Raw genomic sequence first — 26,255 nt, forward strand, 5'->3', positions numbered from 1 at the left:
ATTGGGTTGAATGAGGCCCCAGGGCTGCGGTGGGGAGTGGGATGGAGCCATGGGAGGTGCGTCCAGGGGCAGGCTCCCTACTCCTGGGTGCGCCCCCAGGGAAGGCATGGGGGGCATGTGCCCCTGGATTTGTGTACAGGACAGAGGTGGCTGCCTGCTGAGGGCTGGAGCTCTGTTTTCTGCTGCCTTTTTCCTGAGAGCCGTGTGACCCCATGTCGTGCATCCTGCCACTGGGCTGGCAGGGGATGTGGGGCACAACCAGTGTGTGGCTCCTGGGGCAAAGGCAGCGGGGCACAGAGCCCCTGTCCTCACCGAGCAGCCCACCTTGCCGCACACACAAATCCAGAGGGGCACATACTCCCCATGCTTTCCCCAGCGGTATGCACAGCAGTGTCCCCCATCACCCCTCAATGAGCCTCCCATGGCTCTGCCCCACTCCCCAGCCCAGGGCCCCATTCACCCCAGCCCCTGCCTGCTCTGCCTCACTCCCTTCCTGACCATGAAGGCCTCAATCTGCCCCTTCCCTCTCTTGCAGCCCTTCCTCTCCACGGACTTAACAGCTGGGTGTTGCTCTACATGCTGGTCGGTTGCATTCCTGTAGGGTTACCAATTTCCAGTTTAAAAAACAAAAAAAGCGGACACCTGGTGGTAATATGATTGGGGGAGGGGGCCGGGGCAATGATATGCCTGTCTTGTTTGACCAATCTCATTTCCTTCTATGACCAGGTGACCTATCACCTGGACGAGGGAGAAGAGATTGATGTCATATATCTTGACTTCAAAAAAGCTTTTGATCTGGTATCCCATGATCACCTCTTGGCCAAACTGCCCAGTTGTGGCCTTGGCTCCACCACGATCCGCTGGCTGGGAAATTGGCTTCGTGGTCGGACCCAGAGGGTTGTGATTGATGGCAGTCACTCATCGTGGTGCCCTGTGAGCAGTGGGGTCCCTCAAGGCTCTGTCCTGGGACCCATCCTGTTCAACATCTTCATTAATGATGTGGACATTGGAGTCAGGAGTGGACTGGCCAAGTTCGCCGATGACACCAAACTTTGGGGCAAAGCATCCACGCCAGAAGACAGGCGGGTGATCCAGGCTGACCTGGACAAGCTCAGCAAATGGGCGGACGAGAACCTCATGGTGTTTAACACCGAAAAATGCAAGGTTCTCCACCTTGGGAGGAAAAACCTGCAGCACCCTTATAGGCTCGGCAGTGCTACGCTGGCTAGCACTACAGAAGAAAGAGACTTGGGGGTCATCATTGACCACAAGATGAACATGAGCCTGCAATGCGATGCTGCGGCTAGTAAAGCGACCAAAACGCTGGCGTGCATCCATAGATGCTTCTCGAGCAAATCCCGGGACATCATTCCCCCCTTGTACTCGGCCTTGGGGAGGCCGCAGCTGGAGTACTGCGTCCAGTTTTGGGCTCCACAATTCCAAAAGGATGTGGAGAAGCTTGAGAGAGTCCAGAGGAGAGCCACGCGCATGATCAGAGGTCAGGAAAACAGATCTTACGATGACAGGCTGAGAGCCATGGGACTCTTTAGCCTGGAAAAGCGCAGGCTCAGGGGTGATCTGATGGCCACCTATAAGTTTATCAGGGGTGACCACCAGGATCTGGGGGAACATCTGTTCACCAGAGCGCCCCAAGGGATGACGAGGTCGAACGGTCACAAACTCCTGCAAGGCCGTTTCAGGCTGGACATAAGGAAGAATTTCTTTACTGTCCGAGCCCCCAAGGTCTGGAGCAGTCGCCAGCGGAGGTGGTTCAAGCGCCTACATTGAACACCTTCAAGAGTAAATTGGATGCTTATCTTGCTGGGATCCTATGACCCCAGCTGACTTCCTGCCCTTTGGGCAGGGGGCTGGACTCGATGATCTCCCGAGGTCCCTTCCAGCCCTGATGTCTATGAAATCTGTGAAATAATTGAAGTCACCCATGACAACCAAGGTCCTGGAGCGTGCGGCCTCAGCCAGTTCCCGGGCGAACTCCTGGTCAAGCTCAGGACTTTGGGTGGGAGGTCTGTAGTAGACTCCCACCGTTGTGTCCCCTGTGCCGTATTCCCCACAAATTTTTACCCAGAGGGTCTCTAGCTGTCCATGCTGGTCGCCAACATCAGCTTGCAGGGACATGTAGCTTTCCTTCACATAGAGAGCTACATCCGCGCCCCTTTTGTCAACACGATCCCTCCCAATGTCTTAGCTTAGGTAAAGTTTCCTGTTTTTCTCTGTCATATGCCTGAAGTTGAGAATTGTTGTGTTCCCCCAACCACAGGTGTACCATGCTCATGTTCAAATGGCATGCCTGGGAGCAAAAAACTCTGAAGCAATAAGCACCAGTTTGTGTGTGCATTAATTCATGCACAGACACATGTGCACACGTTAGCTGCTCTCACCAGCAGCTCCACACACCTGTGGGGAGTGAGAGGCTTCCCCTGGGCTGGGAAAAAAGCCCAGAACACTGATCCTGACCCAAAGCTGAGGAGAGGTGAGGGAGGGGCATTTTCATTAATATTTATTTTTTAAAGGTTCTGGTCTTGGGCCAAATCAGCCAAACCAGTTCCCAAGTCCATTGACAGAGCACAGCTCAGTCATTCAAGTCTGTGTGCGGCTACCCCAGCAAGTCTTCTCCCTCTCAGACTCTTCCCCCTGGAGCCTCAGATACTCCCATGCCCATGGCAGGCATCCTGCATGCAAGCACCGAGTGGCCTGTGTGTGGGCCATGGGGCAGAAGCAGCTGGGATTAAAGGAGTTTAAAAAGGAAAGTTTCAGACCAGCAATCATGCACTGCACCCTCCCTGTGTGGCCTTGTCACATACTCCTCGGTCATCCGTTTCATTTATATTCCACGTTTCCTACAATGGATCAGAGCAGCTAACTGTCAGATAACAAAATAACCTAGAAAAAGAGAGCAGGAGAGCAAAATAAGTTCACAAGGAAGTGGAGAACCAGCATGAACAGAGACTCTCCCCCTGGGGAATACCCCAGCCTAGCTGTCTGTCCAAGCACCTACTCTTATCAGGAAGGACTTTTACAGCTCATGGCTGCCCCTTGCTATCCCAGGGAAGGACATGGCATTGAACAAAAATACAGCGTTGTGAGTTTAAACAAAAAGCTGCAGCATTCTCCAAAATCTGAAACCAAAATAAAAGATCTAGTGTAATATATATTCATTTGGGTGCTGTGTTTTTCTGCAGTTTAGTTTTTCACTGAAGCACTGTGTGTTGCTGGTGTTTGAATTTTTGGTTTTAAACCAAAGATCTTTCTTCTGGGAGGAAATGTGAAACTGGTATTACTACCAGTTTTTTCTTTTCACATTTTTGTCAGAAGATTTTAAAAGGAAATTCACAAATGTAAAAGGCATTTGCAAGACACATTTGAACTTGTGACTGAGACTGCAATGAATTGTGCACAACCAGACACCGCTCACGCTGGCCAAGGCAGGAGCAAGGAATCCCAGAGACAATGTCCCAGAGCACAGAGGCGATCATGAAGGACAGAGCAGAAACCAGCAGTGATGTACCTCCAAGACGAGACAAGTCCCATCCACGAGGTGAAGGAGGGAAGGGCTTCCTCTAGCCACTGCACCACTCTTGTTGCCCACCAACCTCACGGAGACCTGCAGCCCCCAGCACCCTCCTTCTCTCCATCCAGGGGAGCAAGAGACAGAAAGGCCCCAGCCCCGCTATTCCAAACCAGGGCCACCAGTGAGGACAACATATGGGGCAGCAACTCCAGGCAGCCCCACACCAGTCTCTCTGGCAAAGGTTTTGCTCCCCACTGCTGCCTCTGCTTATGGCCAGGGCTGGCTTAAAAGTTTTGTATCCTGTTCCTGTTGCATGGGAACAGAGTTCTGCTGAAGCCTCTGGTGCAATGATTGTGCTTTGTGGGATGCTGTCTCTGACTTCTGCCCCCAGCACAAGGGGCTGGGGTCTATGGCTCATGCCCCGCCTGGACAGCCCTGGGCACTTATCTCAGTGGGCAGCTCTGGGGTGCAGCCAAGCTACCTGTCTGCTCATGCTTCCCTGCCTTGTACAGACTGGAACAACTCAAGGGCTCCCAGGGAGGGCAAAGGTCTCTCTCCCTGTACTCCTCCCTCTCTGGAGGATAGCCAAACTCCCCCTGCCAGAGGCCAGTGTCCTGGGAGTTGAAGGTGTCCCTGGGACATCTGCGCAGCAGTACGTGTCCCCAGGATCATCATGGAGCCAAACAACTTTGGCACTGGGGGGAAGGCCTCAGTATTCCCAATGGGAGACTACAATGTGCTGCCCTTCACCCACAGGATATCTTCATACTTCCCCCACACTTACACAGGAGGGGCAGGGCCGGCCACAGGCTGCACCTCCTTCACCCCTGCTACACCACGGCACTCAGAAAAGGGACTCTGGCACCCCCTCCCCAGACTTTCCGTCAAAAGGGCAAGGTCCTTGCTGCACAGCAGACAGGGAAATGAGGCCTCAAGTGGGGCCAACTCCTGCTCTTGAGGGTTAGCAACAAGCTCCACATGGAAAGGGAAGGGGCTGGGAAGTTATAGAGAGATCTGCCCTGGAAAGGGCTGTAGGCCTTTGTCTATTCTCATTGCACAGCTCTGGAGAGGACACAGAAACCAGCCACAGGGTACCATGTTCAGTTCTGGGGCTTTAGTAGCATGAGCAAGCATGCAATGAAAGGAGGGAATGGGAGGGCATGCGAGCAGCAGACACCCCATGGTGCAAAGTTCTGCAGAGGCTAAAAAGCAAAAAAGACCAAAAAAGGTTCAAGGGTCGCAACAGCAGCTCCTTGCAGACCCCACTGCGCATGGGAGGGCCTGGGGGAGGGATGATGGGGTGGTGAGGAAAGGTGAGGTCAGGGTGAAGGGCAGGAAATGTTTCCTCAGCCATACATGTCCTTCCTGTAATTCAAGAGCCTCATATACCAGAACCCTGGGACCAGATGAGAGGACAAAGCTGGGAAGGCACCAAGGAAAGTCCCTGGGTGTCATCTGGAGTCACTTGTCTTGGGGAAAGCGCCCCATCATGAAGGTACTGCTTCGTCCCATGGGAGAACTGACTGCTTTTAGAGAATGATGTGGTATGCACAGGCCTTCAAGGCTGATGCCGGGGGGGGAGATGAGGAGATGATTTTTGCATCTGGGATGTCGTCTGCCTGAGGTGTTTGGATTGGTGCTCGGCCAGAAGGGAGGATTGGGTGGAGGTCTTCCCACATTCAGAGCACTGTTGTGGCTTCTCCTTTGTGTGGATGAACCGGTGCCGGGCCAAGCCTGAGGAGCAGGTGAAGCTCTTCTCACACACAGAGCAACGAAATGGCTTTTCTCCCGTGTGGATGCGCTGGTGTTGGGCCAGCTTGGAGAAGTGGGTGAAAGTCTTCCCACACTCAGAGCACCCATGTGGCTTCACCCCTGTGTGAATGAATCGGTGTCGAGCCAGGCCTGAGGAGTCAGTGAAGCTCTTCCTACACACAGAGCACTGATATGGCCTCTCCCCTGTGTGGACGAACTGGTGCCGGGCCAGGACTGAGGAGTCGGTGAAGCCCTTCCCACACACAGCGCACTGGTGTGGCCTCTCCCCTGTGTGGATGAACCGGTGCCGGGCCAGGTGTGAGGAGTATGTGAAGCCTTTCCCGCACACAGAGCACTGATGTGGCTTTTCTCCTGTGTGGATGCGGTGGTGCTGGGCCAGGTTGGAGGAGTGGCTGAATCTCTTCCCACACACAGAGCACTGATATGGCTTCTCCCCGGTATGGATCAGATGGTGCCGGGCCAGGCTGGAGGATTGAGTGAAGCTCTTTCCACACTCCAAGCACTGATGTGATTTGTTCCCTGTGTGGACACGCTGGTGCTGGACCAGTTTGAAAGAGTAGGAGAAGCTCTTTCCATTCTTGTCACTTTTGTGGGGCTTCTCCCCAGCGTGCTTTTTCTTGTGCAGAGCCAGGAGTGAGGGGCAGCTAAAGCTTTTGCTGCACTCGGGGCAGGGGTGGGCTCTCCTCTTGGGCTTGGCAGTGAGCTCCTGCTTCCCTCTAAGGCCCTTTCCACTGCCTCGTTTTGCATGCTGTCTCTCTCTCCAGTGGACCTTTGTCTTGTCCCTCTTCAGGTCTCTTTGCACCACAAATTCTTCCCAGCACCCTGGACTCTTTTTGGCTTTTTTCCCTTTGTCACGCTCATGCCCAACTGAAGATGGGATCTGGTTCACTGCTACATTCTGCTTCTGCTTTTGGGGCATCCCCTGAACCATGTGCCAGTGGTCCTTCACAAAGCTCAGGAAGTCCATTTTACCCAAAGTCCTTGGGGAAGCCCCTGGTGGCTTCAGGTTTGCTGGCCCTTTCTTAGGAGACTGCTCCTCAGCTCTGCTCAGCAACCGGGCACCTCCTAAGTGGGAGAGAGAAACTCCATATTAGTCCCTGCCCTGCTGCCAAGGGGCAAACACTGCCATTCCTTCTGCTGGGATAGGCCTCTGAGCAGGCCTGGGCTTTGGTACTTGTGTTTCCGCCAGAAAACAAGGTCTTCCTGCCAAAACCCCAAGTGCCAGGGGTGAGGCAGTGCCAGTCTCATCTTCCCTACTCGGTGGAGATCTGAGCCAGACTCTCAAGGATTCTGGACCAGCTCTCAGCCCCATCACCTCAGGCGCTGCTGGGAGGAACATGTAGGACATGTGATTTTTCAACAGTTCCTGAATGGCTTCATGTTGTAATGGACTGAGATTGAGACCAGAAGGATCTCCTACAGGGAAAAATGAGGCTCTTGAAGGGCTGCTCTTTCCCACAGCACTGGTGGGTCTAGGGGGAGACGGTGCTGAACCCTCCACCTGACTGGGCTGACATGCTCCAGAAGCCCCAGTGCTTTCGTGAGACTCGCCTCCAGTGCTTGCCCCTGAGCTCTTGCAATCCTGCGAGCAGCATCTGGATACAAGGGTGAACAGCCTCAGGGTGTATTTCTGGGACCGGTATAAGAGGTTGCTTCTGTAACCTCTAATGGAGCCACTTGTCAAGTCATATTACAGGGAGGAAACTTGTAATAAATGTTTAGGAGTTACTATTAATGTTTACTAGATATTAAAGCAGATGAGGGGCCGCACCAATTGTGATGGCCAGAACCAAAAGGATTAATGAGCAACTTATAACAAAAACGGAATCTGCTTTTTGGGAGTATCTGGTAACAGGCACATAACAAATATTGGCTAAAATAAAGCTTATGAAACTGTTTCCTGCAGACGCATCCTGTCTGTCAGGAATATAACCATAATGTTATATTTAACTGTTTGTACTGATCATAAGACTGACATGAGTTTCAAAAACCATAATTAAAAAATAAAACTGCACTTAGCTGATTTAATACATTTTTGCTTAAAGGTCAGTAAGATTGACAAACCTAACCACAAGGTATAATTAACACATCTTAAAAAAATTTTAAGTCAGTTAGATTTGGGCAGGAAAAATGCTAACCTCAGACCCCAAAGTGATGCGGTGTGATTTACTTATTGAGTAAACTCAAGCTTAGGCAGTAACCTATTATAATAATTTCTAACACCTTTTAACCCCATAAAGCCACTGGATCGCATGCGATCGCAGTCTTCCTGTCTACAGATGCTCATTATTCAGAGAAGGGGTCCCTAGGCTTCTCCAGACTGCCAAAGGGGTCCATGGCACAAGAAAGGTTAAGAACTCCTGCCATAGAGTAGAGTAACAACTGTAGAGTAATGTTGTGAGTGGCTCTAAAGCCAACAGTTTAGCATAAGACAAGATAGAAAGGAGCATGCACATTAAGTGACCAGCAGGAAGGACGGAACAGAATGGTCATTGCTGCCCCAGAACTCCTTACTCTCGGTGTGAGCGAGGACCAAATCCTGACTGAAGGATCTTCCCTGGTATTCCCTCCGGCAGCGTGGATTGGGGACGCCTGACTCTGCTGGATCAACTTGACGTGTGCCTGACACTGAGGGACTATCGATAAGTTGCTAACCAAGTGGGAACATTTTGTCAATTTGTCTGTTTTTATTATGACTGCCAATTTTTAACTTTTATTGTTATGTTGTTTGTTTATTAGCATAACCTTTTTATTAACTATTATATGTGTAAACTATAATTGTTGCTGCTTAAACATATTTTTGTTGTTATTTTGCTGTTATAAGTAAAATTTATTTTTACTGTTATAAATGAAACTTGTCTTTGCTTCACTGCCAACTCTACCTCCTCGATCCCGAACCAAACAGCCAGTGGCTGATACAGTTGCAGCACCCCGTCAGCCTGCAACTACACTGATACACTCACAGTGCCCAGCTGGCCTGTGACAACCAATCTTTGGGGGTCTCTGGCAAAAAGTATCCTATTGGTAAAACTGGTGAATGCCACAGACTGACGTATCAAGTTGAGCACTACAGCCAGTGGGTAAGGTAATCTCTAGGGGTTGGGGAACTGGGGTCACTACCTAATATGCCCTGATTTCCCTCTTTTCATACCCATGTTAGGGATGTTAGGGAGAACTAATTCTTAATCAGACTAGTTCTGAGCAAGTTGTAAAATTGAGCATTATGGTGCTGCTCCCCCAACAACTGATGCCTGCAACACTGAAGCATTTTGTGGAGAAGCTGAAAATTGATATAAAGGGCCCTGGAGACAGCTGTTAAACAAAAGGGGAGAGGAATGAGTTAGAGAGCAAAGTAGTACAAAGTGTGACAGAGCTCATTTGCGTGCAGGAGCTGGGGGTGGGGGCAGAGCTGTATTCAAATTGGTCAGTTCATCTTTCAGTGCCTCCCAACCCACAATAAGGAAGGAAAACCCTATCCCCAAGCACCCAGGGGGCTAGTAGGATGAGTTTGTTTTGACTATTAGAGGTCAAACTTTAGTGGGAGAAAAGGGAAATATGAACCCCCTCCCCAGTGCTGACTGATACTGGAACCTTGGTCAACATTTTGTGGAGTGGAGTTGGGTGGAGGGGACAGCCACAACTCACCGGGTGGCAAGTCCTTTGACCCTGAGATGTCTCCATAGTCCTTATCATCACAGATCCAGAGCTTCACCTGTCCTTGCTGGATGCGGCAGATTAAGTCAGGCGTGGGACCTTGATATCCTGTTTGGGCAGCGATTAAAGCATGTTTGTGAGTTGATACATAATAACCAACTGAGATTTGGGCAATGGATCCAATGAACTCGAGGGTAATATTAAGGACTTCAAGGACACAGGAGCATGGACATTGCTGTTAGTGTTAGAAAAAAGGATTAACAGGCCAGCAGGCCTTTCATTCCTGAAATGTATATTTTGGGAAGTGACTGCAAAGAGAATGATCCAAACAACATTTGCATGTGAACATGTGAAAATGAACACATGACAGGGCCATCTCTGGGACAGTCACGGCAGCCAGCCCACCAGTCCAGGGCACTCCACCCACCTAACTCACCTGCTATGCCTTGGTTGTAATTAAAGAGACGTTATTCCTAGGCAGGTGGTGAGTAAAATGTTAGTGTAGCCAGAAATCAAGAGGATTGCCAACATAAGCAATAACAAGTAGGTTTTTACACTGGGCAAAAATCATCTGACATTTCCTATATAATTACACAAAAGTCTAAAAAGCTCAAGATGGTCTGTGCTGAGCTGAAAAAAAACATCTGAACCTTTTTTAAGATCCTTTGGGGGAAATGGAGGAAAAAGAAAGCACCAAAAAAGCCAATGGACCTAGCAAAAGGTAAGTGCCCCAAGCCTGCACACAACACAGAACAAGTCCCCGTAGGAGGAGCTTCTGGAATCGACAACTGGTTTTAACTGGGCCCTGAACCAAGCCCACTCCACTTTATCAGTGATGGATGGGCATGAGAGATGCAGAGGGATTTTAGGAGGGGAAGAAAACTTTTGAGAATGGCAGGGTGAGCTTGAGAGCATAGGTCTCAGAGTAAATACAGCAAAGCCAGAGTCTGTGGTCAGTGGAGATGAAGATGGTAGGAAGGAATGTGGACAGGAACATCTAGTGACTCTGGGTTACAAGTATCCGGGTCCCATCACGTGTACATAGGTCACTAGAGAAGGAGCTGAGGAAATGCAAATTACAGGTGTTACAGCAGCAGAGGCCGATAAGACTGACATTAACTTCTATGGGGTCATATTCAGAGGAGGAGAAAAGGGATTTAGACAGCACTGAGCTGAGCACAGTCAGATTGTTAAACACTAGTGGACAGGACACACTAGGTAAGAGAGGGAGGAACTCAGAATAACTACCCGAGGAATGGCGGCTGTCAGTGAATTTTTAGCCACAATGAATCACAGATGATATGATCATGGTGAGAAGCCAAAGGGAAATCATGTTATCAAAGGGGAAGACTTCAGTGAAGGTGGCTGCATCAAATGAAGAAGGAACTTATACAAGTATGAAATGTGAGAGAGGTGTGATCATGGACACAGCAAAGAGGAAAAAGGGGATTTAAGTCACAGGCCAAAAGTTAATGAGCATGAGACCATTAAAACAAGGGAGAAGACAACAACACTTCAGAGCTCACATGGCTGCAGGGGGAGGCAAGAACCAGAGCTTTACCCAGGGAAACGAGGGCTTGGTAGTTCCTCAGCATCTGGTCCTGGTAAAGCCCCTTGTCTTTTTCTTCCAGCAGCTCCCACTCCTGCCTCGTGAAATACACTGCCACGTCCTTAAAGACCTCCGAGATCTGCAGGCACAAGCGATACAGCATCAGTGTCTCCTGCCCCAGCTGCCCCCAGCCTCCACGGCCCCGTCTGCACGCGCTTTGCACTACAGCGCTTTGCAAGCTTAGCCAGGACAGGCAGGGGCACAACATTCCCACTATTCACCTGATACATGATATGCAGAGATCCTGGTGTTTCTGTTTAAAAATCGCAAATTTTCTCATTAAAAAAAAATTCGCTACCAACCCATAGCCCCCCCACCCCTGCTGGTACCCCACACAGGCCCTTGGCCCTTTTGGTGCCCCTCACTCCCCATGCACAGCCCTGCTACCCCTGCTGGTACCCTCAGTCCCCACCCACAGCCCTCTGCCCAGCCCAGCCCTGCCAGAGGGAGCCCCCAGCTGCCAGGGCTATGGGGCCAGGGACCAGGTCCACAGCACCCTGTCTGCTCAGCTGCTGCCAGGCTCCGCATCTTGCTGCCCATCTCCTGAGGCCTCCAGGGAGCAGGACTTGGCACGGCAGGACAGAGCAGGGTGGGAGAGCTTGGTGGTGGTGCCACGAGCCAAGTGCCACCATGGTGAGGGGCCCTTGCCCACAGCGGGGGTTGTGGCACAGACTTGTGCTTCACGCTGCTGCTGCGTGGGCAGGGGGTGAATCACCGTGGCGGTGCTTGGATCGCAGCAGCAGCATCGAGCTTCCCTGCCTGGCCCCCCTGAGTTCTTGCCAGGCAGGACACAACATTAATGACCTCCATCCCCTCCTGCCAAGGGAGCGCCATTTCAGTGTAGCCATGGGGGATGAACATGTCCTGGATACCAAGCAGCCCCACAACCTCAAACAGCCTCTCTCAAGCAACAGGCTGCCGAACTCCCATTTTCACCAAGGCACCAGGCCTTGCAACGGAGCCTGATGCAAACACTGCCCCCTCCTCAATATACATCATATCGTCACTGAGCCAGAGAACATGCAGCTGAGGGTCAATCACCTTGACCGCTACCGTTCTTATAGGCCATCCCGCTGCTGTCTACACTGGCAGACGGTGCGATCCCTCCAGGAAGGACTGAATCAACCCCGCTCCAACATCTGGTCCAGGAACAGACAAAGGCTTGTGGCAGGACACTTTCACCCCCCTGCACTGCCCAGTGCTGACACCTCAGAGCTGCTGCCTTAGACCAGAGACTTCAAAACAAACCTGAACGTGGAGCTGTGCAACCAGAAATCATCTGCAGGCTGGGTTGTGCTAAGCACGGTCCTCACAGGGGCTGTGGAGTCTTCTCCGATTAACTAGATTTCCTGCTGTGTCCCCTTGGTGTGGGGGGGTTTTTACTTCCATCCCCTCTCCCAGCACTGTCCCCCTTCCCACCATGCTGCCCCCCTGCACTTGGCATTCAAAACACTCTCTGTATTTAATAGTCTGGTCTGTGCACAGCCTTCAATTCCCACTGATGAAATGAGTGTGGCATCGAAGACACTTGTGCTGAGCCTCTGATTCAGTTGGTCTGTAAGCTGCAAATCCATCCTGGCTTCTGCCTCCCCTCACACCAACACAGATAATCAGCAGCCAGGTGTGCTGCTCACTCCTGCCAAACCGATGTGCTGGGGGGCCCTGCTGGCATCGGCTGCAGAGACCCTCTGTGCTCCCCAGTCCTAGCCAGGGGGAGAGGACTTGCTGGGCTCAGCTGTAGGGACCACTGCCCCGGGCGGCCGGGTGCTGGCTGGCTGTCATGAAGTACCAAAAAGGGCTCTTCCCGGGTACCTCAGGTCTTAAAATGTCACATTTCAGTGGTTCTCAACCTTTTTTGTGTCAGAACCCATTTGTAAAAATTGATGGCCAGTCCTGACCCAGTGCCCTAACTCCCGAGCCGCTACCCCCCACCCCCAGGTCCCAGCCCCCCAGCGTGTGGGGCAGGCAATGGGGGTGGGTGTATGAGGCATGGGGAGCTTCAAGCAGTCTTACAGGCTGGAACTCTACCAGCTTGAAAAGGAAAAGCCACGGGTTCCCATGGTTTCCTCTTTTAAAGGAGAATCCATTTTAAAATTTGTTACTCCACTTGCAAAGTTTGTTTGTGACCCTGTCATATATTCTTGCAACCTACTTTAGGGTTGCGACCCATGGGCTGAGAAATGCTGTTCTATTTTATTGATCCCTAGAGACAGCCCAAGCAGCACATATAGGGGCAGGGAGCCCAGCTCCAGGGACTTTGACCCGGCCTTCCCGTGCCGGCACCCCTGGCTCTCTGCGCCCCGGAGCGCACTGCTGCTAACGCAGCCTGGGGTGTTTGCAACGCTGTCACCAGAGACTTCTCACTCTTCAGGTCTCTTCCCCCCAAACTCTTGACAGCACCCCTGCCTCCTCCTGGCCTCTGCCCCAGCTGCTCTCCCACCCCCACCTCGAGCTCGTGCCCTGCTCACCTCCATGCTCTCCCCCTGCTTCGCCGGCCTGCCCTGCCCCGGCCCAGGTGTCAGGGAGCCGCTCTGTCCCCGTCTCCCTGGAGAGGCTCTCTGCAGCACCTGGTTGACAGGCCCTTCCTCAGGAGGCTGCTGATTTACTCTGCTCAGGCTCCTGGCACCTGGGGGTGGGAAGGGAGTGCACAGGTGAGCCCTGGGGTGGTGGCAGGGGAAAGCCCAGCTTGTCTTCTGGACTGGCCTGGGGTGAAGAGAGCTGGAGGCTGCAGTGTGTGGAAGAGGGGGAGAAGGGAGATTCACTGTCCCCCCGACAAGGGGCTGGAGATTAGCTCCTAGAACTGCCCCAGCACCGGTGGTGATCACAGCACCCTGTCAGAGCCGGCAGGGACATTGCTTCTGGGAAAAAATCTGGAGGGATGTTGGTGCTGTCAGGTCCACATGTTGGGGTGTTGGGGGTAAAATGCAGGGTCAGTCTACTCCAGGACAAGTGAAATGCTTCCAGGGCCATCGGGAGAACAGGAGCCGCCGACCTGCTGGAGCACAGACCCACCAAACTGTTGTGGCAGAGACATTTCTGCACTGGGGGACGGGGCCTCCTGCCACTGGGAAGGGGAGACCCGCCACTCCTCACCTCGCCTGGGGAAGGGCCTGGTCCGGGGCACCCGCCTGGGGACCCTCCACGTGCCGACAGCTCCCAGGTCTGCCCTGTCCCGGGGCCCTGCAGCCGGATGGGGAGGCTGGGTGAACTGCACCTGCACCAGCCACAGGCCACGGGGGACTAACAATGCCAACACTAATAATGGCGAGGGGAGGTAACTGCTACTCTTTGGGTGTCGAGCCCATGGTAACCTTGTATATCAAAAAGGCTGGGAAGGACCTGGCTTGGGGTTGGGTGGGGGCTCCTTTTTGCGGACATGAGGCAGCTCATCCTCAGGCCCTGGGGTTTTTTTCTCTCCTGCCTTCACCAGAGGCCTGTCCTTGCCATGGGCCTTCGGCTGCTGCACCTTGGAATCAACACACACCAGCAGGGCCCCAGTGGGCTGCATCTTGTCTGAGGACACCTCCTTGATCTTCACTTGCACTGTGACCTGGGGATGAGATAAATGTGTCACTGGGGAGCTTGGATGCTGGAGGGAACATCCCCCAGGCATGTGGAGGGATGGAAGGCAGCAATGATGATAAGGGGGAAACAGATGCTTTCACCTGGAGCTCCTTGTCCTTCTCTTGGCACATCTGAAGCCCCTCAGCCAGGGCCACAGCCTGGGCGCAGGTCTTCATGGAGCCCCCGCACGCCCAGCTCCGCATCCCCGGGGGCAGGATGGCCAGGAACTGCTCCAGCACCACCAGCTCCAGCATCTGCTCCTTGCTGCGGCGCTGGGGCTCCAGCCAGCGCCGGCACAGCTCCCGCAGGCGGCTGCAAATCTCCCGCGGGCCCTCGGCTTCCCGGTAGCGCAGGCCACGGAAGAGCTGGCGCCAGGGCTCTGGGGAGGGGGGCTCGTCCGGCGGTGCCAGCGCTGGGGTGGCAGAGGGCAGCTCGGCCTGGCCTGGGGGCTGCGTGGCCTGCATCGTGTCCCGCCCCCGAGCTCTCGGTGCTGCACCGGTCCGGTCGGGACGCCACGAGGGGCTTCTGCCCCCTCAGCCCCTGCCTGCAGACCTGCTGGGCCCTGCTCCCGCCGGGAAGGGAGGCCCACGGCTGCCACGGGCTCCGGCGCAGCACCCACGTCTCCCTGGGAGGGGTCTCGCCGGTCGGGGCCGGGGCTCTCTGCTCACGCCCTGTGTTGTCGGCAGTGTCCAGTCTTCAAGACCACCTGTGGGCAAGGAGACAGCGGAAATCTGGCCATGGATCCGAGACCCGGGACCATGACCCTGCCCCAGCACGAGGTCTGTCCAGCCCGGTTGCCCCTGACTGCCCCCCACTCGGAGCAGTCTCAGGACCGTCCTCACTTCCCCTCTGGCCCCAGCGCAGGATGCAGGCACCAGGCGAGCTGGAAAAATGGCACAACCCCAGCTCCCTGCACCCTCCACCAGCACCACACTGCTCCCTCCTCTGCCCGCCCAGCGGTTAGGGGGACCCCCGCGCCCTGACTGGGTGGGACAGTGCCCACGTCCCTGGGGACCCGGGGCCGCGTCTGTCCTGAATCCCCGTGTCTAGAGGGATGGGACACGGGGGGTTTCCCTGTGCAGGCGTGCGAGGGGGACCAGGGCGCCCGCACCGCGCGGCTGGGGAGCAGCTCCCCGCCGCTACGTGCGTGGGGGGGCAGCGCGGGGTGGATGGAGGCCCAGGGGAGGGGAGGAGTGATGTGGGGGCGGGGGCACGCGCCAGCCCAGACCGCTGCGCAGTACGGGGGGAGGGGGCCCCCGGCTACCGCCCGCCCCCCGCAGTACGGACCCGCCCGGGGGGGGGACGTGTGCTGCCTTCCCGGCGAGCTGTGCGCTCCCGGGCCCGCCGGCCGGAAGGGGGCGGCCCCCCGCCCCAGAGCGCGGCGCCGCCCCGCGGGCGGGGGAGGAGCTGCGGGGGGCGCGTTTCCGGCCGGCCGCTCCGCCGCCCCTTGCCCCGCCCGCGCAGCGCCCCTGGGCGCGGGGGCAGGGCCGCGCCCGCGCCGCGGCTCCGAGCCGCTCGCAGGGCCGCCGGCGTTCATACACGTACTGTTCGGCCTGCCGCCCGCGGGAGGCTCGCGGCTTCGGGGCGGGCTCCGCCAGTCCGCCCGCGGGCTGGTGCGGGTGAGGCGCGCTCGGGCGCTAAAGCCCCGCCCCGCCCCGGCCGCCGCTGCCTTCCCCGCGCGGAAGAGGCCTGGCGAGGCTCCCCCCGAGCGCCTGAGAAGATGTGCGATTCCCCAGAAGGCCTTCGTGGCGACTGCTGCTCCCGCTGCCCCGAGCTGTCTCCCTACGGGCGGTGGCGGGGGGCCTTGACTTGGGACCGCCTGGCCTGCCGGGAAGCTGGGCTTACGTCTTCTCTCCTGCCACGACTTTGCTGATATTATATTGCTAGGAGGCAATGCCCAAGGTGATCCTACCAGGTCCTGATCCCCGTTTTCTTCTGCGGGGCTCCAACCTCCCCTTTACTCCGCCCTGGCCGCTCCTCTCTGCAGCTCGCAGGGACTCGACGCCTTCTGCCCCTGCGGGGCCGGAAACACCTCTGAGCAGCCCTCGTCCTCCAACCCGGAGCCAGAGGCTGCTCCGGAAGTGTGGTGATCGCTTCTCCTCCCCTCCGGTCTCTGGCTCCAGCCTCGCAAGCCCATCCGCCATGCTGGAAGTGCTGCTTGCTTTCGTTTCCCCCGCCTGTCGCTGCCCAGCAGGTACCGCACCTCAGGGCTTCTGCTGACCCTCTCTCACTCCTTCACGTTAAGTCAGGGAGCAATAGCACAGATGCCTAGTGTGCGCAACTCCCCGATTCGGTTTGTTCTGATGGCAGACAAAACCTGGAGGCTGACAGTAAACTTCAGAGCTCTGAATACCGTAACAACTATCACAGCCCCTGTTGTCTGAAATTCGAGCAGCTATAGCAGGAGAGGTAAAGTGATTTTCAACATTGAATTTGGCTGATGCAGTTTTTATTTTGTTTTGTTTTGTTCTCTATTTCCATGGCACAAAAGTGCTGGTATAATTTTAAATTTATGTTCATGGGAACAACAGTGCTGTTCTATCCAAGTATCCTAAAGATTTTACAATGTCCAGCAATAAGAATGTGAAAAAACCTTTCTAGGTAAAAATTTTAAGGGAGAAATTGTTCCTCTAACGGCCCCTCCCCCCCCTTTTTAAAATGGCAATGTGGTTAAAAGTCTAACAAGGGTATTAGCATCCCATGATTTTATATTTTACAAAAATTGTAAATGTTCCAATTCCAGTTGCCCAAATGGTGCAATGGGCCATTGAAAACAATAACCTAGATATGAATAATCCTTGTCATTCAATGTGTGTGTGTATAAATCCCTGCCCCCCTGAATTCCAGTAAGATGTACATTGCCACTGCATAAGTCAGCTCGGTAAATATGATTTTGCTGCGAGGAGTTTTCCTCAATGGGTCTGTGCGTGTTTATTTTCTTTGGCAGAAACTGTAGTGTAAAATTCAATCCCGTAGCAAAGGTGACTGATAAACCAAGAGGCCTTTTTACCATCAGTAGTGTCTTCCTCACTTAAGTGATGGCTTTACTACTACAACAAAAATTGTCTTGTCTGTTTTGTGTTATTTGGTTCTTTGTTTGGTTGAAATTGGCAAAAGTTGAACTGCATGTGAATATCATAAACATATAAAAACTGTTGCTAATACCCCTTCGAAAAACTGAACCTTGGAGCTCTCTGGTTCCCAGGCCAGGACTCTTCCATCCAGCTTGGACCAAAAAGTTGTTCTAATATGTGAAACAAAAGGCAGCAATTCATATGAAAGTTGCAAATTTGCTTGTTTAGGCAAATGGCATTTAATAAAAGGTAGTGTGTGTATTTTTAGCAAACCAACTGATGAAATGTTTTTAAGGCTACTAAAAAAAAAAGTTTGTATATAAATGATCTTTATAACACCAGCATATCAGATGTGTGAGAATGTGCCTTAACCCATTGTTTTAAAGGAAACAATAACCTGCAGAATAAATGCTTTCCTAAACCTGGGACCTTTGTCTGAAAGATGGTTAAAAAAAACTCAACAAAAGACTAAATTTGTCTCAGCAATGGTATAGTGTTGCCTGGGTAGCCACGGTAGAGTGCAAGATAGGTCTGCCTGTTGCTGTCCAAATGATTGAAAGATTTATATAAATTGGCCAGTATATGGAAAAGAACCCTTGTGGTGATACATATCCCATCTGGAAAAGTGCACAGGTTTATGGTAAATACCAGATGCAGTCTCAGTGGTAACCAAAAGCTTTAAATGTGTATGAACCCAGAAATGCATACGAACACACTTTTAGCTTCTTTCACTCCTTGGTGTCTCAGAACAGCAAAGACTCCCAACGCCTGATGAAGGGTGAATCGCCCAAGAGCTTGTCAAGAACTTTTTCCCAACTGCTCAGTTGGTCTAACAAAAGATATCACATCTACCTGAAGAACCATGCCTGCTTATGAATGCTGGCATAATATGTTCTGTTCAAGAAAGTATGGAAACTTCAAAGAACTGCTGGAAAAAGCTGTCTATGTGTTGTTTCATAGTTAGTAGGGTCGGAAGGGACCTGAGCAGATCACCAAGTCCGACCCCCTGTCATGGCAGGAAAGAGTACTGGGGTCAAATGACCCCGGCAAAGTGATTGTCTAGCCTTGTCTTAAAGACCCCCAGGGTAGGAGCCAGCACCAGTTTGCTTGGAAGCTTGTTCCAGACCCTAGCCGCCCTGACTATGAAGTTGCGCCTCCTGATATCTAACCTAAACCTACCCTCTGCCAGCTTGTGACCGTTATTCCTGGTCACTCCTGGCGGTGCTCGGGGGAACAGGGACTCCCCCAATACCTGCTGATTCCCCCCTGACTAGTTTGTAACAGGCCACAAGATCCCCCCTCAGCCTTCTCTTGCGGAGGCTGAACAGGTTCAGGTCCCGTCGCCTCTCCTTGTAGGGCCTGCCCCGCTGCCCCCTGACCATGCGAGTGGCCTCCTCTGGACCCTCTCAATGCTGGCCATATCCCTCCTGAAGTGCGGTGCCCAGAACTGGACGCAGTACTCCAGCTGCGGCCTGACCAGTGCCGCATAGAGGGGGAGGGTCACCTCCTTGGACCTGCTCGAGATGCATCTGTGGATGCACAACAAGGTGCGGTTGGCCTTCCTGACTGCGTCCCCACACTGCCGGCCCATGTTCTTCTTGGCAGCAATAATGACTCCAAGACGCTTTTCTGCTTCTGCACTGACGAGAAGGGAGTTCCCCAGCCTGTAGGTATGGTGCTGTTTCTTCCTCCACAGGTGTAGCACCTTGCACAGTGTTGAATCCCATCCTATTCTCATCCGCCTACTCCTGTAACCTGTTTAGGTCCGATTGTAGCCTATTCCTTTCTTCTAGCGTGCCCACATCCCCCCACATCTTAGTGTCATCAGCAAATCTGAACAGGGTGCTATTTACCCCCTCGTCCAAGTCACTGATGAAGATGTTGAATGGTGCGGGCTCGAGGACCGAGCCCTGGGGGACCCCACTGCCCACATCCCTCCAGGTCACAAATGACCCATCCACCACCACTCTCTGGGTGCGGCCCTCCAGCCAGTTGACCAACTGGGGCTTGAGGGGGGCCCAGTGGGGGGCTGATCCGGTCCCTGCTCAGGAAAATGAAGGCAAAGAAGTCATTACATAGGTTAGCTTTGTCATCTGGTGTGACAACCAGATTTCCCAGTGTGTCTTGCAGGGGCCCCATGTTATCTGGTACCTTCTGGTGTGGTGCCAGAGGACTGGAAGAGGACCAGTGTGGTTCCCATCTGCAAAAAAGAGAGGAAGGAGGGCCCAGGAAACTATAGGCCAGTCAGACTTACCTCAGTCCTGGGGAAGCTTTTTGAGAGAGTTTTGGCTAGGAACCTACATGAGCGGTCAGACCTAGCTGACTGCTCTTCCCTGCAGATGTCTGGAAAGTTCAGGTCACCCATGATGACCACGTCCTTTGACCTAACGACCTCCGCGAGCTGACTTAAGAATTCCCGGTCAAGCTCTTCCCCGTGGTTGGGAGGTCTGTAGTAGACCCCCACTGTTAAGTCTCTTTCCCGTCGACGGCCTTGTATCCTAACCCTGAGCACTTCCGTGTGCCCCTCCTCTGACCCTGTGCTACTCGTTGTGGATGTGTATTCCTCCTTAATGTAGAGCGCCACACACCCGCCTTTCCTCCCTGCACCTGGCCTCTGTATAATCTATGCAAGAAAAAGGCACAGTGGGAATGGGGCCCTGAGCACCAACATGCCAAGCGGGCCCTCAAGGAGACAGTGATCATCCATGCCTCCCTAGCAGCATCGTGCCCAGAAGGGGAGCTCTGGCTCCATGTAAATGTGTCTGATGGGGGGCCCCACTGGAGCTTATGGCAGAGGGATACACCTAACGCAGAGGGAAAGCCCCTTGGGTTTTGGGGCCGAGGCTGGAAGGGGGCTGACGCCCAATACACCATGCTACAACAAATGCTGTGTGCAGCCGCCGCAGCTTTAGAAACCACAGAGGCCCTGAGAGGGGAGATACCCACTGTCATAACCACACCGGTACCCATCCTGGGAATGGCATTGTTTGACTGATACCTCCCGCCCAGAGGGAGGGCCCAAGAAACAACAGTGCAGAAATGGATCTATTATCTCTTAAGTCAGGCTCAGCAGGTAACCCCAAAGGGTCGTCCAGCACTAGTGGAAAAAGTCACAGAAAGCACGGTCAACATATACCCAGACACAGCCAGCTCTGATGAGCCATCTCCCATCAAAGAAGCACCTCCCTTCTCACCTGACTTGGAAACGTCAGAAGATGCAGAGGTCTAGTTTACCAACAGCTCAGCCAAAGGTCGCACCTGGAGGAGTGCTGCCTTACAGGTTCGAGATGGTAAGCAACTTATAATGGAAGGAAATGGTCAAAGTGCGCAGTATGCTGAGCTGGCTGCTGTAGTCGACATTGCCAACTTTGAACTGTTACTAGGGTCAGGCTATACAAAACCCATTTATATCTACTGTGATTCATGGATGGTAAGAGAGGGTTGCATCAAGTGGCTGCCCCTGTGGAAAAAGGAAAACTTCAAAAGGCAAGGCAGAGACATTTGGAGCTGTGAAGAGTGGGAAGCTTTGTGTGAAATGGCACAGGGAGTCCTTCCCTTACACATACGACACATCAGTGCAGTTCATGGGAGCAAAAAAGCTGAAGGGTCTGAAGCAAAGTAGAACAGGCAAGTGGATCAAGTAGCCTGAGGCAACACAGAAGCCCTTGTTGCTCAAGCACAGGCTCCGCCACCGCCAGAGAAGGCGCCCGGCGCCTCCCTCCGGCACCCCTGGAGTGCTAGCCGCAGAAAGGCTGCATTGGCAGCATGGGCACCCTGGCCACGATGGCACTGCCCGCCTAGCAGACACCTGGGGCATTCACCTCACCAAAAGAGAAGCGCAGGAATTGGTCAGCTCCTGCAACACCTGCCAGGAGGTCAAGGCCCGACTAACCCCTGCCTCGACTACCCCTTTGTCATTACATGATGGAAAGGTAATATGGCAAGTTTGGCAATATGGTTTTATAGGCCCACTTCCCTGCACCTCCAGAAAGCGACAGTATGTGTTTGTAGCAGTGGAAGCAGTCACTGGAATGATGTTTGCCCGGGCCTCTGCCAAGCCACTGCGCAGGACACCTGTGCAGCACTGGAAGACCTGTTAGCCATCCACCCACCTCCCGTGGAGCTACGAAGTGACAACAGTTCATATTTTCGCCACCATCTTGTCTATGAGTGGGCCGTGAAACATCATGTGCTGTGGACTTATCAAATTCCCTATCACCTGCAATCTATTAGACTGGTAGAACAAGCCAACGATATCTTAAAGTGCAACCTGCAAATAGCCGCTGGTTTGGCCCTCAAAGACTGGGACCTGCACCTGGATTGCTCAGTCAACTGGGCCAACAAATCGGCCCTGCCCCGAAGGAAGCCCCATGCAGCAAGCCTTCGGCTGGGGTGGGCCCCACAAGCTGGCAGTGGAATGGGCAAGGGGTGGCTGGGGGAAACTCCAGGCGGGAGCCCAGGTAGTAGTTCGGCATCTGGAGGAGGACAAATGGGAAGGGGTGCTAATAGCACAGGACACACACAACTCATGGTGAGTGTCAAGGTCAGCTCTACCTAATGGGAGCCAGACTCCATTTTTCCTTGTTCCTGCAGATTGGGTCCATCCATGAGCACAGCTGTAGCAGCCCCGGGCTGCTCGGGAGTCATTGTTCTGCTCCAGAGCAACGCTGCCACCCTCCTCTAGCAGTTAAGGAGTGGCATGCCATCATGACGGGACTGTGGGTCGTTTGCTACTGTTTGACTAATCTGGGGATTCACCTGCTCCCGTGCCCCAGATTGCACCCACTGCCAAGGCCTCAGACATGCTGGGATACTGGGAGTGCCCAGCTGCAATCGAAGAAGTGCGAAACTGGCCTTTCAGTCATCGGTGGTGGATTGCAGACTGGCAAGGGGGAATCTGTCAATGTTACTGTGGGACGGGGTGGTTGCTCGGTTTCCTCCCATATGACAGGATCGGGAAAAACGAGTGTGGGATGGGGGAGATTGTTGTGGTTTTTTCCAATGGCTCTGGTGCTGTTATATTCTGCCTGCAGGTACGCTGCCCACCCTGAGTCCTGGTGTGACTACAGCCGTAACCCCGCCTGCAGTTTGAAATTCTACAACCACCCAGAGCCCAAACAGGCAACAAAACCCTCCAACCCCACCTCCATGGGAAACGATAGCTCCAGTGGTTCCCCTGCCCGATGACACTTTGGCACAGTGGTGTACAGCTCACCAAATACACCAGTCCTCCAGGTATAGCAAGGTACTATGGTGGTTTAAAAACAGCTCTTATGCTGTCAAGTGGTGGTCCACGGAACGGGAGGCCAACACGTCCCATGTTCCGGGTATTTTGTGGTTCTGTCATATGGACAAAGCAGGGCACGCTCACAGAACTGAATATACCATAGCCGCCTATCACCAGTATGGGAGAGTCTGCAGGGCACACGCCTGGTCAACCCAAGAAGGGAAATGGTTAAGCACCCAAACAGAAGAACCTCTGTCTGTTTTTTGCATTAAGCAGGGATGCACGTTGTTAATCTGAAAGGAGCCACCACAAGTGTATCCGCTACCTCCCTTGTCTAATGTCACCCCATGGTGGAGGTCCCAGACCAGAGCTCCAGTTCTCCTTAATGCCTCTTGTTTAATGCCCATATCACCTTTAACTCTGAGCAACGGTTTATCAGAACAGCATTCCCCAACTGCTCTGCCGGCGCCCAGTTGGCAGAAAAAATGTTGCTCTGGACTTGGCCAACTGTTTTCCAACCCCCAGCCCAGCAGCCTCCAAGTGCCTGAAAAAAAAAAGGTACCCTAGACCACGTGTGGAATGGACTTAATTCAGCCACTGGAGTTTGGAACATAGATAAATCTCAGAAAAGTACCCAAGGAATCATGGCTGTACGACAAGCCATAGTTTTTCTCACTAAGGGAGGTATGATTGATAACATGGCCCTAGAATACACTGATGAGTTAGTAGCAACCATTGGCTGAGAAGCAGCACAAATAAGTTACCTGTTGATGCATGTAGTCTTTCAAGCCAATGCTGATCAAACTTGGAGCACTGCGTGTGCCCAAGTGCAGCTTTCACTTAACTTTCACTTTTCCCAGGTGATGAGAGATCTCAGACACAAAGAATGGCCTGCTCGCTTAGAGCGCCATGGACTACCCCCAGCTTTAGCCCAATGGTTAGTTTACTGAGACACATGGAGCACACGCTGGGAGGGGTATAGCAAAACAAAATGCTTTTTTGTCGTACATGGGGTAGCAAATAGCACATGGTCCACTTCCCACCTTTTAACAACAGGACTGGGGCGAGGATGTATGTGGGACTGGGACTTACATTGTCCCATTTGGGAAATTATAACCCTGGAAGGCCCCAAGTATTTAGGTCAATCCCCGGTGTACCCTGTACATGGCATTCGAATAGGCTTAGGAACCTTATGGAGGGGATGGCCAAATAGTCCCCCCACAACATGGTTTGTGTAACACCCCTACCACCGACTGCCTATGTTACCCTAGCTCAGCGGGTTTGTTGGGAAGGTTCTGGCCACTTGTACTATCCCAACAGTACGTTTTGGACCTCCTGCACCAGCTGCTGTGCAGAAGCTCGAGATTTTCAAGGGGCATCAGCTACTTTAAATGTCCAAGGCCAGGAAGCTATTTTAATGTGGCCAAAGACCCAGCTAGAAAGTTTCACCTTTAAGTCTTCCAAAATCCTAGGTTCAAGATGTAGACATACCCCAACTAAAAGGGTAGAATAAAGTAGCAGCCTACATCAAAAATTTGTTTGAAAATGGCCCACAAGATAAACAACTTGCCCTCATAGCCCAAGAGGGAGGGCGAATTATTAAGTGTGCTACTAACATTCCCTCGCTATATAAGTGGTATGAAGTAGCTTGTACTGTACAAATGTATACCTTTACTAAAGGTGCTCCCTTTCCTTGGTTTGCAGTAGTAATAGGTTTAATCACAGGACTAATATTATTCAATATACTCCTTAGATATTGTTGTTATAAAATTGGTCCTCATGTTTATGCCAAAATAAATGTTATTGCTCATACTGTTACATATACCTCCTGGCAAGAGTCATATCTGTAAAACAATTGCAGATGCTCCAAGAAGCAAGGGGTGGATTGTGACGGCCAGAACCAGAGGGATTAAATCAATAAATATATGCTCTTGGAGATATCTGGTAATTGTCTGACAGTTAATATTAGCTAATGCAAAGCTTGCAAGTTTGTAACCCACAGATGTAACTTGTCTATCATAAGTTTAACCAAAATATTGAAACTCTGCACTGATCATGGGGCCCAAAAATAAAACTGCAAACATCAGCTAATCTAATGGTTCTTACTTAAGGTTCAGTCATAACGACAAACCCTGACCACAAAATATAATTAGCACCTTTCATAAATCCAAGGAGGAGCTGAAAAAGAGGAAGAAACCAAGGGGGTTATTTGGGCAGAGTAAATGCTAATCTCAAACCCCAAAGTGGTGTATTGTGATTTGCTTATTGAGTGAGTCCAAGTTTAGGCAGTAACCTTTTACTATAATTTCTAACACCACCTAATGCCATAGGGTAACAGCTATAGGGCAAGATTGTGAGTGGCTCTTAGCTAACAGATTAGCATAAAATAATTGAGCACGTATGTCAAGTGACCAGCATGAAGGACAGGATAGAAGGACCATCACTGTACCAAGCCTGGACCCCAGACTCCCAGTGAGTGAGGACCAGATCCTGATCTAGGGACCTTCCCAGTGACCCCTCACAGATGGCGTTGATCAGGGACACTTGACTTCACTGGAACAACTTGGTGTGCACCTGGTGTAAAGGGACTGCCGGTAAGTTGCTAACCCCACGTGGGGTCATTCTATCTGTTACCATTCATTGCTAGCTCTTTATTACTGTACTGTCTGTCTGTCACATTAACCTTTCCAACACCATGTGGTAACTCTTTGTCATTCTGTCCATCTGTTATTATTCACTAGTAGCTTTTTATTACTGTACAACCTGTTTAATCACATTAACCTTTCTGTTAGCTGTTGTATGCTAAGCTATAAGTAAATTTGCCTTTACTTCACTCCCGAATTGCCTCCTTGATCCCGAACCCAGCAGCCTAATGGAGCCTGTCCCCTGGCAGGCCCCTGCGCTGCCCCCCACCGCAAGGAGGGGGGAACGGGGGGCCACAGGGGAAGGCGCAGTGGTGGTCCCAGGATACGGCGAGAGCAGCGCACTGCTCCCTGTTCTGTGCCAGCCTGGAGGGGTACAGCTCGGTGTGGACGGGTACAGTTCGGCGGGCCCATCTCAGGGACATGATAGCTGGGCACTGGGCAGCTGCCAGAGGATGACATCCCCTCTGCTCTCTGAAAAAGCTGCCATGTATGTAGCTAACAGCAGACAAAGGAGCCGTGCAGCCAGCATCCACTTCACCCTCACCAGCGGGGTTGGCCTGGCTCCTGGTGCGAGCAGGCTGGAGTGAGAGCAGTCTTTGGGAGCTCGGCGTTGCAGAAGAGCCTGCTGGAGACCTGGCAGGTGACCTTGGCAGATCTGGCACCAGGCTCCCCCCTTGGGAAGGAGCTCTTAGGAGTCCAGACTCTTTGACCTCCCTTTCCCATATCCACTCCTCACCAGTGTACTTAGGCCTTTGGAAAATCACCGGGTACCAGGAATGCAAAAACCTAGAACTCTTGGTTCAGAGATGATACCTTTTATTGCACTAAGTAAGAAATCATACAGAAAGGTGTTTTTTTCAGCAAGCTTTTGGGCTAGCACTCCCTTCATCTGGCACAGGGAAAATTAAAGATGGCAAAAAGTCCCTGTAGGTAGGAAATAAATTTCCTTTTTGCCCAGAGGGAATTGAGGATGACAGTCTGGCCCCTCTGGGTCCATACAAGCGTGCAAAAATGATGGGCCTCTGCCCTAGCTCATGTTTAGCCGTGCACTGGACGTGGTCCCTCGCTCACGGCCACATTCCCCTCCACCGCTGGCACCTGCCCGGCCTCTTCTGCTCGGGCCCTGCTCCAGCCTGGGGAAAACCCACTTACCTGGTCTTCAGGGCTGCAGGCCCGCGCT

At 52.7% G+C, this 26,255-nt stretch overlaps 1 protein-coding gene and 1 long non-coding RNA gene across 4 annotated transcripts; one reads left to right on the forward strand and one right to left on the reverse strand.

Moving 5' to 3' along the window:
* Nucleotides 1-4,623: 4,623 nt before the first annotated feature.
* Nucleotides 4,624-22,216, reverse strand: LOC149875683 (uncharacterized). Of its 3 annotated transcripts, none has more exons than XM_090031068.1 (7): nt 16,042-22,216; nt 14,231-14,835; nt 13,905-14,115; nt 13,034-13,191; nt 10,518-10,644; nt 8,948-9,064; nt 4,624-6,367 (listed from the first exon to the last, which is right to left on the reverse strand). In XM_090031068.1, exons 2-7 carry the CDS (start codon nt 14,591-14,593, stop codon nt 5,088-5,090), a joined length of 2,256 nt encoding a protein of 751 aa, XP_089887194.1. In that variant the 5' UTR covers nt 14,594-14,835; nt 16,042-22,216; the 3' UTR covers nt 4,624-5,087. The 3 variants fall into 3 exon arrangements, with proteins under 3 accessions (XP_089887194.1, XP_089887193.1, XP_089887192.1); XM_090031067.1 differs by having other exon boundaries at nt 15,675-22,216; XM_090031066.1 differs by lacking the exon at nt 16,042-22,216 and adding an exon at nt 15,417-15,488.
* Nucleotides 16,404-24,364, forward strand: LOC149875684 (uncharacterized). Its single transcript, XR_016439745.1, has 2 exons — nt 16,404-16,538; nt 22,237-24,364. It is a non-coding gene; the product is annotated as an uncharacterized LOC149875684 (long non-coding RNA).
* The last annotated feature ends 1,891 nt before the right edge of the window (nt 24,365-26,255 follow it).

The sequence above is a fragment of the Crocodylus siamensis genome, chromosome 1 (assembly GCF_052110815.1).
Source record: "Crocodylus siamensis isolate JL-2025a chromosome 1, ASM5211081v1, whole genome shotgun sequence".
Taxonomy (NCBI): domain Eukaryota; kingdom Metazoa; phylum Chordata; order Crocodylia; family Crocodylidae; genus Crocodylus; species Crocodylus siamensis.

Bases quoted from the DNA above. Each gene is read 5' to 3' on its own strand.
- LOC149875683 (XM_090031068.1), bottom strand. From the start codon at position 14,593: ATGCAGGCCACGCAGCCCCCAGGCCAGGCCGAGCTGCCCTCTGCCACC. The intron at 13,192-13,904 runs GTCCTTCCCAGC...TCCCACCCCCAG, and splicing joins CCCACCCAACCCCAAGCCAG to GTGCCAGGAGCCTGAGCAGA. The intron at 10,645-13,033 runs GTGAGCAGGGCA...TTGTGCCTGCAG, and splicing joins AGCAGGGGGAGAGCATGGAG to ATCTCGGAGGTCTTTAAGGA.